The 20697-nt window shown below is 32.8% G+C and overlaps 1 protein-coding gene across 1 annotated transcript; it reads left to right on the forward strand.

The window, feature by feature from the left end:
* Positions 1-16122: 16122 nt before the first annotated feature.
* LOC120086044 (Transmembrane amino acid transporter family protein) lies at positions 16123-20697 on the forward strand. The gene is made up of 5 exons (XM_039042460.2): positions 16123-16754; positions 18862-18995; positions 19202-19629; positions 19721-19852; positions 19981-20697. The coding sequence occupies exons 1-5, from the start codon at positions 16372-16374 to the stop codon at positions 20464-20466; spliced, it is 1563 nt and encodes a 520-aa protein (XP_038898388.1). The 5' UTR covers positions 16123-16371; the 3' UTR covers positions 20467-20697.

Genomic DNA, 20697 nt, shown 5'->3' on the forward strand with positions numbered 1-20697 from the left:
AGTTACTTCATAGATGGATAATGGAAAAATCCATTTTTCCATTTTAAATGTGTTTTTGTTTTCTTTTCCTTTTCCAATTTTATCCAAAAATCAAAATTTGTTTTAATAAATCTATTTGATTTTAAAAATAAAAAATTAATTAATTTCATAAATTAATTAATAAATAAAACTTAATTAATTTTAACACATATCTATCTTTATATATTTAAATCATATTTAAATATATAAATTCTCCTATACCGTTTAATTCTAAAATTAAACATAACTATATCTCATATAATTACTAATTCCCTTAATTCTAATTTGAACGTTTCAAATTAACTTATCACGCTATTCTAGAGCTAGTAGGAGGACCTCGCGGATCTACAGATCATAGGCTCCAACGATCCGAGATTAATTAGCTAAACTCATTAGACCATATTAATCTTCATTTGTTAACTAATGGGTCATTCCACTAAAGCTCATAGTTGCACTCCCCTTACCGTAGATATATTATGTCCACATGATTTAACCATAATCAGCAAGTCGACCCTTCACAGGTTGTTCGTAATAACGGTTGGGTCAAATATCTGTTTTACCCCCGATATTACGTCTTATTCCTCAAGTCCCTACTGATCCTCTAATGAACAACTGATTTGTGATCCAATCACCAAACCAAACTCTCTCACCCCAGTGAGAGGGTGGGGCCCCTTGTTCAAGACCTGGATTCAGTACTTGAGAGAACAACTTTTCTCCTATCCCTAAATCGGGTAGGCGTGAACTCTGTCTTGCACCCTATATCCCCAACTATCTATCCGGTCTTACCCCTGAAATGGAAGTCTTATTGAGTCGGCGCTGTTGAGCCAACCCTCAACTATGCAAATATAAGGGCAATCCCGAATAAATAGGAGTTCATAGTTAGCTCAGTATTAAGATCGAGTTACCTAGGCCATCTAGGTGAAATAGTCAGTCTTAAACAGTAAACAACGTTATAAAGTAAAAGTGACTTATTTCTTGGTCTGGAACTTATGCAAACTCATTGCATAGGACACCCTCACTCCTCATGTCATAACAAGTACGAATTAGGATCACATCGTATGTAGCACTTTACAACTCTTTGTAACAACTATAGAGTAGGCCGTATCCAATGGTGTTACCAGAATAAGGTACCCAACCTCATTCATGTACCTTAGATCATTTTGACTATTTACTTGAATCCGATCCATTCTTATGTCTCCACATAAAGTTCAAGTACTCATACAATAGTCATGGGTCTTAGTTTATTGGATTTAGACTTTCATACAATTTATAAGATCAATAACAAGTATATTGATAATAGAAAATGTTTATCATTTTACAAACTACGAGTTTTTAGGACATAAAACCCAACAATACTCTCACTTGGACTAAAACTCCAGTAGATCAATATCTATAAATATTTACAATGTTGAGTTTACATGGAGATAATAAAATGTACAAATACAATAAACTAGGGCATTACAATATCCATAAATTCTCCCACTTGCCCTAGTGATACAAAACCCGTAGACCAAGTCCTATTAGATGACCCTCAAACACTTTACCCGAGAGAGTCTTCGTAAATGGATCAGCTAAGTTGTCTTGGGAAGCAATTTGTGTGACAATGACGTCTTCTCTATGTACAATCTCCCTGATGAGATGGTACTTTCGCTCGATATGTTTTTCCCTTTTATGGCTTCATGGTTCCTTTGAATTTGCAGTTGCTGTACTATTGTCACAATGGAGAATGACAGGCAGATGCATGTTAGGAACTACTTTCAGATCTGTTAGGAACTTTCTAAGCCATACTGCTTCTTTTGCTGCTTCGCTTGTAGCTACATACTTAGCTTTCATTGTGGAGTCCGCAATACAACTTTGCTTGATGCTCCTCCACACAACTGCTCTTCTGTTCAGAGTGAATACTGACCTTGAAGTTGATTTCCTCGAATCAATATCGGTCTGAAAGTCAGAATCAGTGTATCCAGTAAGGATCAGATCCTTAGAACCATACACGAGCATATAATCAACCATACACGAGCATATAATCTCTTGTTCTCTGAAGATACTTGAGAATATTTTTAATAGCAGTCCAATGGTCATGACCAAGATTGGACTGAATCTGCTGACAATTCCTACAACATTGCATATGTCGGGACGTGTACACAATATTCCATACATCAAACTCCCAATTGCAGATGCATATGGAATTCTATTCATCTCCTCAATCTCTTGAGGTGTCTTAGAACTCTGCTCCTTAGACAAGTGAATTCCATGCCTGAAAGGTAAAGATCTTTCTTGAAATTTTGCATTTTATACCTAGACAACATCTTGTCTATATAATATGCTTGAGATAATGTCAATGTTCTGTTCTTCCGATTTCGAACTATTTGGATTCCAAGAACAAACTGTACTTCTCCCAAATCTTTTATTTGGAATTGTGAAGCCAGCCATCTCTTAACGTCAGCTAGATTTTCTACCTCATTCCCAATGAGTAGAATATCATCAACATATATCACTAGAAAAGCGACAGTTTTTCGACAATTTTCTTGTAAACACAGGGTTCGTCAATATTTTTTTCAAAGCCATAAGATTTGATCGTAGTGTCAAATCTCATATTCCAGGATTTAGAAGCTTGTTTTAATCCATAAATGGATCGATTAATCTTGCAAACTTTTTGCTCTTGACTCTACTGTATAAACCTTCTGGTTGAGACATATAGATACTCTCTTCAAGATAGCCATTCAGAAAAGTTGTCTTGACATCCATTTGCCATATTTCATAATCATAAAATGTGGCTATGGACAAGAGTATTCTAATAGACTTTATCATGGCAACTAGAGAGAAGGTTTTTTTCAAAATCTAACCTCTCTCTTTGGGTAAACCCTTTTGCCACAAGTCTAGCTTTGTAGAGTTGTACCTTACCAACTTGGTCTCGTTTTCTCTTGTAGATCCACTTGCAACCGATGGGTTTTACCCCTTCCGGTTGATCTACAAGATCCCAGACAGAATTGAAATACATATATTCCATTTCAAGGTCCATGGCTTTAATCAATTGGTCTTTGTCCACATCATTCATTGCTTGATTAAAAGACAATAGATCCTCTAAACCATCATCTGGTATGATGACTTGAGTTTTAGTTAAACCCATGTACCAGTCAGGCTGTCGCACAACCCTCCCACTACGACGAGGCATTCTCAACTCTTGAGAAGGATGTAAAGTATTAGTTTCATCAACAACTCTTGTTGACAGACCTGCTCTATCAATAACTCTTGTTGAAGGACCTGCTCGATCAACAACTCTTGTTGATACATTTGTCGTTTATCTGGACATTTCTTCTATTACTAGCTTACGGCGAAGTTGATAGTTCTTTATACAATCTTCCTCTAGGAATGTTGCATTTGTCGATACAAACACTTTATCTTATTGAGGATCATAAAAGAAACCACATTTTGTTTCTTTTGGGTAGCCTACAAATAGACATACTTTTGAACAGTATTCCAGCTTTTTAGGATTCTGCACCAACACATGTGCTGGACAACCCCAAATCCTGAAGTGACGTAAATTCCTTTACGTCACATCTAGAGCTTGTAAGGCGTTTCAGAAACGCTTTTCGAGGGAACTATGTTCAAAATATACACTGCAGTCTCAACTGTGTGTCCCCAAAAAGAATTTGGTAACTGAGCGTAACTTATCATGGAAGGAACCATGTCCAACAAGGTTCTGTTTCTCCTTTCTGCCACACCGTTCTGCTGGGGTGTGCCAGGGGCTATGAGTTGAGACTGAATTCCATACTTCTATCAAATAGTTCTGGAATTTTGTGTCCATATACCCACCACCTCGATTCGATCAAAGTGTTTTGATCTTTTTACCTAATTGGTTTTGAACCTCAACCTTATACTCTTTAAACTTTTCAAAAGTTTCAGACTTTTGGTGCATTAGGTAAATAGACCCATACCTAGAATAATCATCTATAAAACTAATGAAATATTCAAACCCTCCTCTTGCTCTAACGTTTAGAGGCCCACAAAGGTCTGAGTGAATCAGCTCTAGGGGTTCCTTGGCTCTAAGACATTTTCCAGAAAAAGATCTTTTTGTCATTTTACCCTCAAGACAAGACTCACATGGTGGTAATGTACTGTCTTCCAACTTATTTAGATGACCGTTCTTAACCAATCTCGTAATCCTGTTGAGATTTATGTGACCCAGTCTTAAGTGCCAAAGATAGGCATTTGGAGAAATCTTCCTCTTCTTATAAGTCCCAGCAGTTTAAACATCTCTATGTTTAAAACAGCTTTGACCTCAGTTGGTTTTAACATGTACAAGTTATTTTCTAATTTTACAGAGCAAATATGTTTGTTTCCCATTTTGATGAACACTTCACCATTTTCGAAATAAACTTTATAATTGTTCTAGCAAACAGGAGATAGATATTAGATTCCTTTTCATAAAAGGAATATAATATACATTTTCAAATAAATGTACTTATCTCCTATAAATAACTTCATATCTTCTACTGCTTTGGTCGAAACAATCTCCCTGGTCCCTACCTTAAATATTGTTTCACGTTCTGTCAACTGTCTCCAGGAACTTGTTTCCTGTGAGATAATACATACATGATTAGCGGCACCTGAATCAATTATCCAGATTTTATTGTTTTCCACTAAACATGCTTCGATAACAAGTAAATCATATTTATCTTGTTGTTTGAATTCAGCATCCTCATCTACATAATTCATAATTTTAGATGAGTTGGGAGATAGAGGACAATCCTCTGTTAAAACTCTTTTGGTATAATCAACCACTAGTAATTTATTTGTTGATTTGATTTTACTGTTATGTACATCGGATGCGAGTATTACAGAATTCGACATGCTGATAAAATTCAAATAAATTCTAATTAGCAAATTGTAACTAAATCCAAAATCAAATTTTAGCAAAAACAATAATATACCTATAACCATTATTTATTTGCAACGATATTTTAGTGAGTCAGAATATGTGCTACCGTGGGGCAGTAAGATATTCCTTCACTAAAACAAATAATTTTGACCAAACACTATCCCCGGAATAACTCTTATTCCTATTGTCTTCGGAATAACTCTTATTCCTATAGTCGTTTAGTTATCTTCAGTCAAGATCTTTACTAACAACTTAGTAATTCTTGTAAGTGTGACCCGCCATTTTCAGATCCTATAGAACGGTATGAAATTGCCTATGAAATAAAAGACAACATCCAAAACGGAATTATAAGACCCTATTCATTTTATTGAAGCCTGGGTTGTTCCAAATCCTATGTTACAACCCTCCGTGGGGATTTCCGTAGCTAAACGACTAGCAAAGGGTCGCTTAAAGCTAACCAGCAGGCGCAACATAGGAATCTCACGGTTCAGACTAATGAAGAAGACCGCAGGATATATTGACACATATCCTTCACCCACTTACTATGAACTACTTTCTCCGTTTACCTTGATATTGACTCATGCAAAATAATTTCCGTAGGGAGGTCACTCCTAGGGTGACACGAAGCGTCATATGAATCTCACGATGTAAACTATATGGAGACGTGGTAGTTGAAATCTATTTATCGTATAATAGAATTATATTTGAACAACTTCCTCTTATTCACCGAAATCTAGATTTAAGCTAAAAAATACTCTCCGTAGGGAGGTCACTCCCAGGATGACTCGAAGTACCGCTTAAATATGGATTGTGAACTCTTAGAGATGTGAGAGCTAAAAATAACGTATTGTGAAGTTTTCTAATAACTCTATCATATAGAAGTTATTAAACTGCCACTGAAGTGTTCTATTTTGGGTAGATTTATACTTAGGTTCTTTTCGGCTAATAAAACAACCCTAAGTCTATGTGGTTTATCCAAGTATAACTCTTATAATTGGATTTTAACATACGATGTCTAGGTGATAAATCATTTTATTACCTTACATCACTCACATATGCTCATAAAATCGGTTACCAATGCTCAATAATTCGGTCATAATCCCCAAGTAGGAGGTGTTCCGTAAACCGTCAACTTAAAACCCCCCAGCCTTAGACAGGATTATATACCGGTTGAGTTTGTAACCTTGGTTTTATAAGTTTTAACAATTAAAATAGGTGGTCAACCTACGTGAGCATGCAACTGTTGTTTATAGATTTAAATGTCTATCCCAATTTTATAACAACTTATAAAATTTTAGACATGTTAAACATCCACAACATACATGAGGCATTCAAATTTAATATAACATTTATATTAAATACAAGAAACCCTAACATGCATACTATATATTATAACAATTATAACATACTTTCAATGCATGTTACATACTTCCTATGGAAGGATTTTAAATCTAAATGGCATATTATATGCACACACAAGATTTATTTCATTATAACATACATCAAATGCATAAATAATTAAACACAGACTGATATGGTTTTAGTTTTGGCAAAAACAAGCAAACAAAACCTAATTATTACAAAACAGCTTCCAAACCGCTCGAACCGCTCCAAAACAAACTCAAGTAGCTTGAACCGGACTCGAACCGTCTGAATCGTCTAGCATTCAACATCACAACGACTAGGGCCCATTGCTATACGATTGTCTAGATTTTCTTCACATTGTGTAGCGTCTGGAGCTAGACGATCGTTTAGCGACTGGAACCTCAGCGACGACAAGAACAGAGGCTGATTTTTCTGGAACTGCAACTCGGCCTCTTCGCTTGTTTCTTCGAATTACAGCTTAATTTCTACTCTAATGACTCCAAATAAATTACAGACTCTTGGGAACACATTAAAGCTCATCAAGAAAAAGCCAATTAAAAATTTAAATGAGAAATTAAAGAGAATTAAACAGCTAAAACTCAAAAAACCATATCAGTGCACCAGTTTCATATTTCTCATGTAAAACACCCACCAAACCAAAATTAAACCGAATTGAATGCTTATTTGATACTCTGATACCAATTGTAGGATTGTATCAAATGCAGTGGAAGAACAAGGATCATCTAAGCATTCAAATTCACTAATTTTGGCATAATATAGCATGCTTCTGCAGAAATATGGGTTTCAAGACATACCTCTTGAAAAACTTCTTCAAAGCTCCATCTCCAGCTGCAATCTTCTCCATATCTTGTTGTAAACTACCTCAAGATCTTCCCCACTATTCTCTTGGTACTCTAGATTGAGTTGTGGGACTCAAAACAAGCTTGAATCAAGGGATGAAGGAGAAAAGCTCATTGCTGCAACAAGGTTGAAGAACCTTTCTTCAAACCAGTTTTTCTCTAAAAAACCTTTTAATTGCATGCCCAATTTTTACTCCAATCTTCTCATTATATTGTAGATCAACATGCAAAGAGAAGAGCTGCATGAGTTGCAGCTCATGCTTGGAGAAGACAAAGGCAAGATAATGCAATGTGTGTGAGCTAGTTACTTCATAGATGGATAATGGAAAAATCCATTTTTCTATTTTAAATGTGTTTTTGTTTTCTTTTCCTTTTTCAATTTTATCCAAAAATAAAAAATTTGTTTTAATAAATCTATTTGATTTTAAAAATGAAAAATTAATTAATTTCATAAATTAATTAATAAATAAAATTTAATTAATTTAATATCAAATATTAAATTAATTTAACACATATCCATCTTTATATATTTAAATCATATTTAAATATATAAATTATCCTATACCGTTTAATTTTAAAATTAAACATAATTATATCTCATATAATTATTAATTCCCTTAATTCTAATTTGAACATTTCAAATTAACTTATCACGCTATTCTAGAGCTAGTCCATTACGAGCTAGTAAAGGGACCTCGCGGATCTGCAGATCATGGGCTCCAACGATTCGAGATTAATTGGCTAAACTCATTAGACCAGATTAGTCGCCATTTGTTAACTAATGAGTCATTCCACTAAAGCCCATAATTTCACTTCCCTCACTGTAGATATATTATGTCCATATGATTTAATCATAATCAGCAAGTCAACCCTTCATAGGTTGTTCGTAATAACGGTTGGGTCAAATATCTGTTTTACCCCTGAGATTATGTCTTATTCCTCAAGTCCCTACTGATCCTCTAATGAACAACTGGTTTGTGATCCAATCACCAAACCAAACTCTCTCACCCTAATGAGAGGATGGGGTCCCTTGTTCAAGACTTGGATTCAGTACTTAAGAGAACAACCTTTCTTCTATACCTAAATCGGGTACGCGTGAACTCCATCTTACACCCTATGTCCCCAGCTATCTATTTGGTCTTACCCCTGAAATGGAGTCTTATTGAGCTGGCGCTGTTGAGCCAACCCTCAATTATGCAAATCTAAGGGCAATCCCGAATAAACAGGAGTCTATAGTTAGCTCAAGATTAAGATCGAGTTACCTAGGTCATCTAGGTGAAATAGTCAATCTTAAACAGTAAACAGCGTTATAAAGTAAGAGTGACTTATTTCTTGGTCCGGATATTATGCAAACTCATTGCATAGGATGCCTTCACTCCTCATGTCATAACATGTACGAATTAGGATCACATTGTATGTAGCACTTCACAACTCTTTGTAACAACTACAGAGTAGGCCGCATCCAATGGTGTTACCAGAATAAGGTACCCAACCTCATTCATGTACCATAGATCATTTTGACTATCTACTCGAACCTGATCCACTCGTATGTCTTCACATAAAGTTCAAGTACTCATACAATAGTCATGGGTCTTAGTTTATTGGATTTAGACTTTCATACAATTTATAAGATCAATAACAAGTATATTTATAATAGAAAATGTTTATCATTTTACAAACTGCGAGTTTTTAAGACATAAAACCCAACAATAGTCATTTCTCATGGTATTAAATCCAATAATCAATGCAAGAAATCAAATACAAGCTTTTCAAAAATTCAAGTTAGAATTTTCATATATATATATATATCTTAGATTTTTATTTTTTTTTTATAAAAAAAAACATATAAAGTTACCAAATAAGCCATTTTTCTTTCTTGGATTCAAGCTAGATACAATAGTCACTCCAATTTGAATTAATTAATCATTTGAAGTCCAAGCAATAATTGCTTCTTAAATCACATTTACAAAGAAAGTTCAGTCAAAGGATTTTGGTACCCATTTCTTCAATCCTTCATTGTAAGTGAGTAAAGACTTTGGAACCTATTTAAGATTAGTTCTAAAATTACTAGCTTTCACTTTTGATAAGTAACAAGTTTGATACTTATGACAAACTTTGCCACATGAATAACAAATCACATTATGAAAGAATTAATTTTTAACTAATTGGTTTTGCACCTTATTTCTAGTCAATAAATTCTTTCTAAGTCATTTTTCAATTTGAAACAATTTGGTCTAATATGACTTTTAACTCCACAAAAATAACAAATAGATACAAAATTTGATTTTTCATGCACATTTCTAACATTTCTATGCTTAAGAATAAATTTAGCACTATGCATACATTTAGATTCAACGAGGCAATGTTTAGGCACAAACTTTGATTTTTAATGCTTATTCACAAAAATCACATTATGAGCATATTTTGATCTAGTATGAATTTGTTTAGGCATAGAATTTGGTTTTTAACGAATGTTTCTAATATTTTCATGCTTTGGCACAATTTTAGTTTCAATAAAATGAAGTACATTAGGTAAAACTTTTCGAGACATACAAAGGGTGACTTTAACAAAAGTAGTGCTCTTAGAAATAGAGACACAATTTTCATTCACATAGCCTAATCCCCGTTTATCATTCAAATGTTTATCTAAGTCAATAATTTTATCTAATTTTTGTGCACCAATAGTCAACTTCTTTATATTTTCTTTATCACATTCAAGATCATTCACATGATTTGACTCTTTTTTCTTATAGTTTTAACAAGTTCATTTCTATAAAAAAAAATATCATGCTCGAGAAATTTAATTTTATCAACAAGAGAAAATTTATTTTTTTTCTAGAGAAGAATTGTTGGTTTCCAACTCAACAATTCTATTTTTCAAACTAATAATTTCATTACTTAATTCAAAAGAGAAAGAGTCAATTTTCTCATTTTTATCTCTCAAATCATTCCATTCAATCTTCATTTCACATAATAAAGATTTAAGTTCATCATTCTCATTTTCAAACAACTTAATTCTATCATTCAAAACATTTTTCTTATCACAATCATCTTCAACTTTATTATATAACATCATATTATTTGCTCCATTTTCAAGCATGCATTTTCATCTACCAAAGATTTATTCTCTATAGATAAACCTTTAATTTTTTTGATAATTTTAAATATTTAGAGCCAAGCTTTTCAAGATCACATTGTATACTTTCAAAAATATTATATAGCTCATAATAGGAAAGAGATTTATTATTTACATCATTTTCATCACTGGAATCTTCGTTTGAATGAGTCATTGAAGATCCATCACATTTTTCTTTCTCTAGTTTATGGATTTTTCCTTGATTTTGAGAATTATAATTCTCCTTCACATCAAATAAATCATTAGTAGTACAAGAAGAATTTTATACACTATACATATTTTCAAGAAAATTTCAAATGTCATATGCAAAATGAAAATGTAAAATTATGTCACATATTTTTCTATCCAATGCACAATATATGACATTTATAGCTTTGGCATTAAAAGTAAGCAACTCATTATTCAATTGCAATTTTGATAAATCATGCCACAAACATATACAATGTTAAAATCCATAGCAAAGCATACAAGTTTTCATTCTATTTCTCCAAACATCATAATTTCTACTACCATCAAAGAATGGAGGTCTATCAACACAATGATCTAAAGTTGTCATAACTCTAGCAATTAAGCTAATTTTCAAATAATTTCTCAAAATATTAATAAGATGCTTTATGTATCAAAATAATACTTGAAAAATAATTTACGTTGAAGAGCTACCTTCTCTAATACCAAATGTAGGAGTGAGAAACTCAAACAATAGGTATCAATCTAAATTGTTATATGAAAATTTTTATCACAAACAAGAGAGCAACCGGCTTTGATACAAATTGTAGGATGACAACCATAAAGGGGTGAATAGGGTTTATTTAACTTAATAAAACTTTTTTTTTTTTACTAATGTGAGCTCAATTAAACAAATTAACAAACTTTTGTTAGTTAGTAATTTAAACAAGAATTTTATACAAATACATTCAATTCAAAAAGATCAATAAATTGACATAAACAAATTCAAGAATAAACTGTAGCAATCAATTCTCTGCAATGAAATATATTAATAAATTAATTACAAAATTAAATATAATAGGGATAGAAAAATTGACACCAAGAATTTTATAGTGGTTCAGCACAAACGGCCTAAATCCACTTTCCAAGCTCCTCTTGGATATGTCACTATGAACTTGACTCTTTTCTCGACTAAGAGTTGAACCGCTATAATTTTTTTTTTTTCAGAGCAAGAACGAACCCGATCCTTTCAACGGTTAAGGATCAAACTATTACTACCATTCTTTTTAGGGATCAAGAGCAACCCTTACAATAAATTTAGAAATGAAGAACGATATGAAAAAAACTATCTTGAAGAGTATATTTACAAATTGAGTACTCAATGAACCAATCCTCACAACATAAAATATTTTTCTAAAAAAGAAGATGAAAATAAGAAACTTGAAGCTTGGAGAAAGAGCAACAATGGTGGCTTAATGATTTATGAAGGGTTGATAATGATAAAAATTGTTGTTATGATTTGGAGGAGAAGATGGGTTTAAATAGAGAGGAAAATTTGTTAAAAACCACATTTAATTTAGATTATTGGATCTTGGAAAAAAAATGAAGGGTGGAGATTTAAACTCAACTAGCCGTTAGACACAAACATAATATAATATAATATAATATATATATATTGAATCATTTCTTTTAAAATCCAACAAAAAGTAAAAACCATCACGTGTTAGCCATTAGACATAAACATAAAATAATATTATATTCATTTTCTTTTTAATTTATTTTCATTTTAAACTAATAAAAAAATTAAGTCTACCATGTGTCTTTCTTCCATGCTCCAAATGACACCTTTCAATTGGTCCACTTTGATGAAAAAAAAGTATGTCATGTCATCATCTCAAGGATTTTTTTTGTTAAAGCTTGTTTTGCCTATATCTTCTTCGTTTGAGCTCCGATTTGGGCTATTCAAATTGCGTTGAAATGTTGTTCCGAGCTCTATGCAATAAACACTTCAAAACACTCAAATTGTTAATAAATTAATTCACATTTGTTATCATTGAAATAATAATTAATTAAATTAATTAATTTGAGATTAAGGGCCGCCAACTTTTTTAAGCCATTTTTAGAATAGTTGTATTCAGTCCATTTTTCAAAATTTATTTTGGTATCATTTTTAAAAATAGATTTAAAATTTTTTTTTATTTTTACTTTATATAATTATATAAAATTTTGGATTACAAAAAATATGTTTAAGAATTAATTTTAGAGAGAAGATGTAATATTAAAAAAAACAATTTTTAATTTAAAATAATAACAAAAAAATAATGCAAGTACTTTTAACGTTGAGGGATTAGAAATATATATTTTAAAAATTTAGGGACGAAATGAACTTATTTTAAAAAATTTGAGGATTAAAAATGTATGTTTTGAAAATTCAGAAAAAGTTGAGAAAAAAAAAAGTAACTTTTTCTAAATTGTTTTAATGAGGTACTAAAAGTAAGAGGGTATTCTGTCAAAAAGAAAAGTTTTGGGGTGGACTATCAAAGTTGAATGTAATCTATGATGTATATATTGGTTTGAGAAAATCTTATAGATAATGTAAATAAATGTTGTTGGTTTGTTCCCAAGGTGACATAATTGCTTACGTCAGCATAGTTGGTTGTCCAAAAAAAGGTTCATGTGAAGGTCAAACCTTTATTTCTTCCCCTACCTTAAGTTTGAATTTTAGAATCAAATGAATTTACTTCTATTTTCTTATTGTTTTATGTTTATTGATAAATTTTGTTTTATATGTCTTATATGGTATAACAAAAGTGTAATTAATTTATACATTTTTGGATTGAATTTTGAGTGTATGCATGTATAGTTTATATTTCTTTTCAAAAAGATGGTTGAACTGACAAATTTGTTACTCATATATTATCATCAATATTTTTAAAGTATGCTAAACTGGACATAATTCAACGGTCATAAAGTCTATACTATCATCTCTTGGTTAGAGATTTGATTCTCCTACCCTACTAATATATTTTCTATAATGGAATTTTATATCAAAATTGAATTGGGTTGATAAAGTAATAAACTCATGAGAATGCTAAAAATAAATATCTAATTTCCACTTACACATGATTATTTAATTGCCACTATGAACATAAATAGGAATCAATAGATACTTCCTTTTTTTAGTCTTGAAGTTTAAATCTTCCAACCTCACATTTAAACTACGTATAGGGAGGGGTCTACCATACATTTATAATAATGATAATAATGATAATAATAATAATAATTTTGAACGTTGAAGGTTGTCTAGGGCAAGACCCAAATCGAGAAATTGTCGAAAATAACATGTTTAGATTTTCACCTTACAAAATTAGTACGTTTTTTGAAAACTTGTAAAAATAGTTTTTATCGGTTCATATTGGGCGAGATCGATCATCGAGAATTAGTTAAAAAATCAACTCTTTCTAACTTATTGATTGTTTTGAGTTTTCTCGTTACATCTCACCTAATTACGGATTTTTTTTTAAATGTAATCTTCCAAAATCTTATATTATTTTCAGATGTTCTCCAAATTCAATCAGATTTACTAAATATTATATCAAATTATTACGTAATTTTTTCAAATCTTGAGCATAATTTATGTTTTCACAATTATATGAATTTCCAACATTCCAAATGTATTTTTCAACTATCAAAATAGATTTTCTAAATTGATTCAACATTTTTTAATTTTGGAAAATATCAAATTTTTTGAAAAATCGAGTAAGATTTTCATATTCGAGATTACCCATAAAGTAAGATTTGGTAGAATCTTAATGTTAATCGTATTCGAGATTCTACCAAAAAAGCTCAAATATATATAATCTCAGTGTTAGGCGAGATGTACTGAGAAAGCCACAAACAATCGTAAAAAAAGTTGATTTTTTATCTAGATCTCGTGGTCGAGATTCTAGTTTTATAAAGTAAAAACTTAAACGTGTCATTTCTGATAATTTTCCATCCAAATTCTATAAGGTGACCCAAATCAGAAAAAGTTAAAAGGCAGCATAGGAAAATACATGTCTCCAAAAGAAAAAGTTAGAATCCCGAATTTAGACCCGACTAACTTTAACTAGTAAATATACCACTCGAGAAATAATCGAGTCGATGTAACACCCAAAAGCTTGAGCATCACAAACTACTTTGGAAGGAAGGCCCGTAAGCGCTCTCCATTCACCTCCCAAAGTAAACTTCCAAAGTTCCAACGTTTAAAAACACGAAATGGATACAATTTAAAATTGATGGCTACTTTATACTTTCTAATATTCACAAAATATGAGACATAATCAATGTTATTATTATCATTATGATGTCTGCATTAAGTTATTTTGTTATAGAAGAAAAAAAAATGATGAAAGCGGACGGCGGCGGGACCGACGAACCGCTTCTTGTGTGGGCGGAGGAGAAAAAAGAAACTGGGTGGGTCGAGCCGAGACCCGAGTTGGGTCCGCATGCGGGGCACGCGTATGGAGCGTGGGCTGTGCTCGATGACCACGCCACGCGAGGCCAGACCACATGCTCATGTCGGCCTCTTCTCTCCTTCTAAATTTTCGTACAATTTTCCCACTCATTCACCATTTCATTCCACTCCCAACTATATGCGCGTATACCTCACGCTCCTCCAGCCTTGTTAAAAGGAAAAAAAACATAATAATTTAGGTTAATTACTCTTGGTTGTCCCTAAACTTTAAAAACATCTATTTTTTTCCTGGACTTTTAAAAAATATTTATTTTGGTTCATACTGTTAGGATTCCGTTATCTTTTTAACATGAGGTTGAAGTGACTTGTATTTTATATACCAAATAAGTTAATCCCCTACAAAATCCAATGCTTTGAATTCAAATTAGAGGATAAATTGATTTTTTACGAAGAAGGCAACGGTCACTTTGTCTTCAAATTATAGTCATTTACTTTGTCTCCTAGATTTGAGTTGTTTATTGAGGTACTTTTCTCTTTAAAGTGATGTGATTCATTGAGGTAATATTTATTTGTAATTTATTAGAGTTTATTTTCTATATGGGTGACATTTATTTGCATTTTGTTAGTTTATTTTACCTTGTCATGGGATGTTTTATTCTTGGGTTTAAAATTTCTCATAATACAATATAGTAGAGAAAAATACATAGAAAATAAAGATATTGATGATTGAGGAAAAAAAAATTACATAAAAGTGGCTACATATCTACAAAAACATCTTTTATACTAATATGTCTTTATATTTTGATTCTATTATGCTTTCTTCTGATTTGCTTGGAGATTCCAATTGGAAAAAAGAATAGTAGGATTTAAAGCATTTTATTTGACATATAAAACAATATGACCCAAGTCACTGATAGAAAAGAAATATATATGAAAAATATATATATATTTTTTTACGCAAAAGATTTATTGCTGGAAAATAAATATAAGCCATCAAATATGTAGAATCCTAACTGTTGGGACCAAAATAAATATTTTTTAAAATTTTAAAGACTAAAATAGATGTTTACAAAAATTCAGGAACCAAAACAGAATAAGATTCAAAATTCAAGGATCAAAATTGGATTTTTATAATGGTCATTTTTATAAAAATACCGACACCAAAATGTATCCAAGTAAAAAAAAAAAAAAAAAAGAAATTAGGAAAAAGGTATAATATTTTTATCTTTATTGAAGAGAGGCATTTACTTTGGAAATTATATTCCACCAAATAAATGACATGACAATTATATAAATTTAAAAGTCAAATTTGATCTGATTTTAATACTCATATAAATTTGAGAGGTTAATTGTCGAGATTTGTGGGAATTTAATTAAGAAAAAGTGTAGTGAAGAGAATGATTAGTGAATTAAAGAGAGAGAGAAGAAGGTTAATTATGTGGGAGATAGTGAGAGTGTGCATGGCGCGTAGCATAATATTTCTGGTCCAAAAAGAAGAAACCAAAAGCAACAGAGTTTGAATTTTTACATTTCTTTGTCTTTGATGCAAAAAACACAAAATTAAGAATAATTCATCATTCACTCCCTCAACCCCTTCAATCAATCATTCTCTATTCTCACTTTCACTTCACTCCCACTTTCTGATTCTCTCTTATATCAAATGCCCTGAAATTTCATTCCCTGTTCAGCTCAACAAAAAACCATTTTCCCCATGGAGGAGCGCCCGGAGACGGAGCTCATTTCCATTCCGGCGACTCCACGAGTTTCTACGCCGGAGATTTTGACGCCCACGGGACAGAGGTCGCCGAGACCGCCTTCTAAGGAGGCTAAATCCTCCACGGCATGGACTCCGACGTCGTTCATTTCTCCGAGGTTTTTGAGTCCCATTGGAACTCCTATGAAAAGGGTTCTCATTAATATGAAGGGTTACTTAGAGGAAGTGGGTCATCTCACTAAGCTTAACCCTCAAGATGCTTGGCTTCCCATTACTGAGTCGCGTAATGGTAATGCTCATTACGCTGCCTTTCATAACCTTAATGCTGGTATTGGCTTCCAGGCTCTCGTTTTGCCCGTTGCCTTCGCCTTCCTTGGCTGGTACCTTCCTTAACTTCAAACTTTTTGGCTGATTCTAGTTTAACATGGAACCACTGCTCAGGGTAGCTTCCAAAGTTCTGTCGTGTCATTCTTTCTCTAATTATTAGTGGAATAAACAGTTGTGCTTTATGTTAACTTGTACGTAAAACGATATTATGGGTTTCTCCGGTGGTAAGTAAAGGTCATAGGTTTAATAAACCACTGTTTAGTGAAAATTTGGTTTAATCCATAGTTATCACCTACGAGCATTTAGTATCTCATGAGTTTTCTTGGTTCTCAAATGGTGATGTAATATATGTGACTATAGATTAATCGAGGTATATGTAAGTTGGTCAAAACACTTTTAAATAATTTCTCAATACCCAAATGGACCACTAGTTAGAGTAGCTTCCAAAGTTTTGTCATGTCATTTTTTCTCTAATTAATAGAGGGATCAACCGATGTGACCTATGTTAATTTGTGAACCAAAAACAGATTAATCTAGTGGTAAAGGTCATAGATTTAACAAAGGACTATTTAGAAGAATTTTGGTTCAATCTATAGTTGTTCACCTACCCAGATTTAGTAATTTATGAGTTTTTTTTGACAACCAAATGGTGTAGTGCCTTGATAAATTGTCTCGTGAGATTAACTAAGGTGCTCGTAAAATACTATAAAAAAACGAAAAATCCTTGCCTATGCTAGCTCTTTTCCCATTCTATGATGAGTAAGGCCGCCACAACCTGACTGATTATTGGTAACCATTAAATGTACCTGTGTCTAAATATACATTTGGCATAATTTTACATTTTCTCTCTCACATCCAATTGTGCAAAATGATGGCCACCTCCTCGAATAATTTCTCGTGTTTTAGTGGTTAATAAAATTTTGTTTGGTCAATTCATCAGTTAAATTTAATGGAATTATACCAATAAAAATACTCAATGTTAAGGCCAGAGGAGTTCATGCTTATTAGTGTATAGGCAAGTACTATTCTTTTCAAACACATAAGGAGTGTTAAGAAATAAGAACATAAACAAATGGTGGAAAAAACTTAGAAAAAAAGAGAGAGGATAATTTTTCTTCTAGCAAAAAAAATCTACAGCTGTGAAAATTTTAGTGGCGGCGGTAGGATTCTAATTACATGATAAGTTTTAGCCTATCAACTTAATATTTTTTGGTTTAATGATAGTTCAACAAATCTTATTATATCATGAGTTTAATCTTCCATTTGAGAAGCCTGCTTTCGCATGTAGATTTAGAAAACTCTCTGATATTCCATAGATACCTAAAGTAGGTTTCAATTTAGATGAACAACATGTCCTTTTTCTTGCAACGTGGTTCTCCTTGTCCCACCCACAAAGAATAAAGCTGATTGGAAATTTTGCAAAGGATAATGGGTATTTGGGTCTACTTAGTCAAAGCTTTCGATTCACTAAAGTTGTTTTATGTATATTTGATTCGATGAGGGACAACACTTCTTGATCTTTCGCTTTTGCTCCTGTTGTTACATTATTACGAGCATAATGCGACAGCTTTGTGTTTGGTGGGTCATCTTCTCTTTGGATGCTTTTTAATGGATTAAGACAGAAATATATAATCTTTCTTGGGTCCTACTCGAAATATCCCCACTTTTCTGGTTTACAGGGTGCCCACCTGCCATAATTTCAGCCTCTAAATCATTATTTCGTAAAAGGAAAGGAAAAACAAGTTTTTGTAAGTGTTAGCTTTTGTTGTATTACCAAAGGTAAATTACTATTTAAGCCTCACTATCAATTTCAAGTGTCTTTGTAGTTTTCATAATTTTCGTCATTATTATATGTTAGCAGTATTTGTTACATTACGTATTTTATTTGGATGTTGAACATTAATACTCTACCATATATTAAGAAAATGTGTAACCACAGTGATGTTTTGAAAAATTTAACCAAACTATAAGAACTATAAGGAACCTTCCAAATATATGAAGGTTAAAATGGTAATTTAACTTGTTACATGTCATGGTCCCCAAATCAAATGTTCTTGAGTTTTTGAGTGTGGTGAAAGAGACAGATATTTCAATTTCATAGAAGATTTGATGTAACTATCTATGACTTGGTATTATCTGTTTTTTGTGGTAATTTTGTAGGAGCTGGGGAATACTATCACTAACCATAGCCTATTGCTGGCAACTATATACCCTGTGGATTCTAGTTCAGCTTCATGAAGCAGTCCCAGGCAAAAGGTACAACAGATACGTGGAGCTTGCTGAAGCAGCATTTGGTAAGACTTCCTTACAACTTCACAAATTAAATAACAACTTTTATAGACTTGTATGTCATTTCCTTAAGAAAATTTTAGGGCAAGCTGCCATCAATGGCTGTTAGAAACATGGTTAACAGCATCCTTCAGTCTCCGAACCGTGCATCTAATTGTCATTGAAGCATATTTGACACATTGGTTAAAGGATTTTGTTGTATGATTTTCAGGGGAAAGATTGGGTGTATGGCTTGCTGTATTTCCTACTGTCTACTTATCAGCAGGAACTGCAACAGCATTGATTCTCATTGGAGGAGAGACAATGAAACTCTTTTTCCAAATAGTCTGTGGGCCTCTCTGTTCATCAAATCCTTTAACAACTGTAGAGTGGTACCTTGTGTTTACATCTCTCTGCATTGTTCTTTCTCAATTGCCAAACCTCAACTCAATTGCTGGACTTTCCCTTATTGGAGCTGTGACTGCCATCACTTACTCCACCATGGTTTGGGTCCTCTCTGTTAGCCAGCAGAGGCCCCCGACAATCTCATATGAACCCCTTTCGATGCCATCTGCTTCTTCTTCTGTTTTCTCTGTCATGAATGCGCTCGGAATAGTAGCCTTTGCTTTCAGAGGCCATAACTTGGTTTTGGAAATTCAGGTGTGCCATTTGCAATTTTTTTCTGGACTCCCTACTGTTCATTGAGCTGCTCTTTTTGGTGGAATCTTATGTTTGTTTTGGTGTCTCTCAGTCAACAATGCCATCAACTTTTAAGCATCCTGCTCATGTTCCCATGTGGAGAGGAGCCAAAGTTGCCTATTTTTTCATTGCTGCTTGTTTGTTTCCAGTTGCTATCGGAGGATATTGGGCATATGGAAATCTTGTGAGTATCTTTGTTCTTTTGGGTGAGCTTGGATTGTTTCGAAAAACAATTGTATTCACCTTTTTTTTTTTTTTTTTTTTTTTTTTTTTTTTTTTTTTTTTTTTTTTTAATATGTGATTGTTTCACAGATGCCTTCAGGAGGGATGCTCAATGCTATATATGCATTTCACAGCCATGATATTCCCAGAGGGCTTCTTGCCATCACTTTCCTTTTAGTTGTGTTCAATTGTCTGAGCAGTTTCCAAATTTACTCCATGCCTGTTTTTGACAGCTTTGAAGCTAGCTACACAAGTCGCACAAACCGCCCTTGCTCGATCTGGGTTCGATCTGGTTTTCGTGTTTTCTATGGATTTGTCAACTTCTTTATAGGAGTAGCACTTCCTTTCCTCTCCAGTTTGGCTGGTCTGCTTGGAGGACTCACTCTTCCAGTCACATTTGCTTACCCTTGCTTCATGTGGGTTCTCATAAAAAGGCCGACAAAGTACAGTTTCAATTGGTACTTCCACTGGACATTGGGCTGGCTAGGCATTGCTTTTAGCTTGGCTTTCTCAATTGGAGGAATCTGGAGTTTGGTAAACAGTGGACTTAAGTTGAAGTTCTTCAAACCCAGTTGATCCAATAATCATCATCAGAGCAGAGCGGCATAATATATAGCAAGAATGAAAACTTAAATTTCTAAGCAAATGAGATCTTCCTAAAGGCGTGCCATCTCATGCTATGTTGACATACCGTTATCCTCGTGGATATAGTTAAAAAAAGTTTGTAGAATTCTCTATGGAGACGTGGAAAATCTGGTTTGTTACTCTATCGATCACTGTTTAATGGTTTCATTTAAGATATCAAAA

This window comes from Benincasa hispida, chromosome 9 (assembly GCF_027475165.1).
Source record: "Benincasa hispida cultivar pf3 chromosome 9, pf3_genome.v1.1, whole genome shotgun sequence".
In the NCBI taxonomy this organism is placed as follows: Eukaryota; Viridiplantae; Streptophyta; class Magnoliopsida; order Cucurbitales; family Cucurbitaceae; genus Benincasa; species Benincasa hispida.

Excerpts from the sequence above, each read along its gene's own strand:
- LOC120086044 (XM_039042460.2), top strand. The coding sequence starts at position 16,372 with ATGGAGGAGCGCCCGGAGACGGAGCTCATTTCCATTCCGGCGACTCCA. Across the intron at positions 16,755-18,861 it reads GCCTTCGCCTTCCTTGGCTG|GAGCTGGGGAATACTATCAC; the intron begins GTACCTTCCTTA and ends GTAATTTTGTAG. Across the intron at positions 18,996-19,201 it reads GCTTGCTGAAGCAGCATTTG|GGGAAAGATTGGGTGTATGG; the intron begins GTAAGACTTCCT and ends TATGATTTTCAG.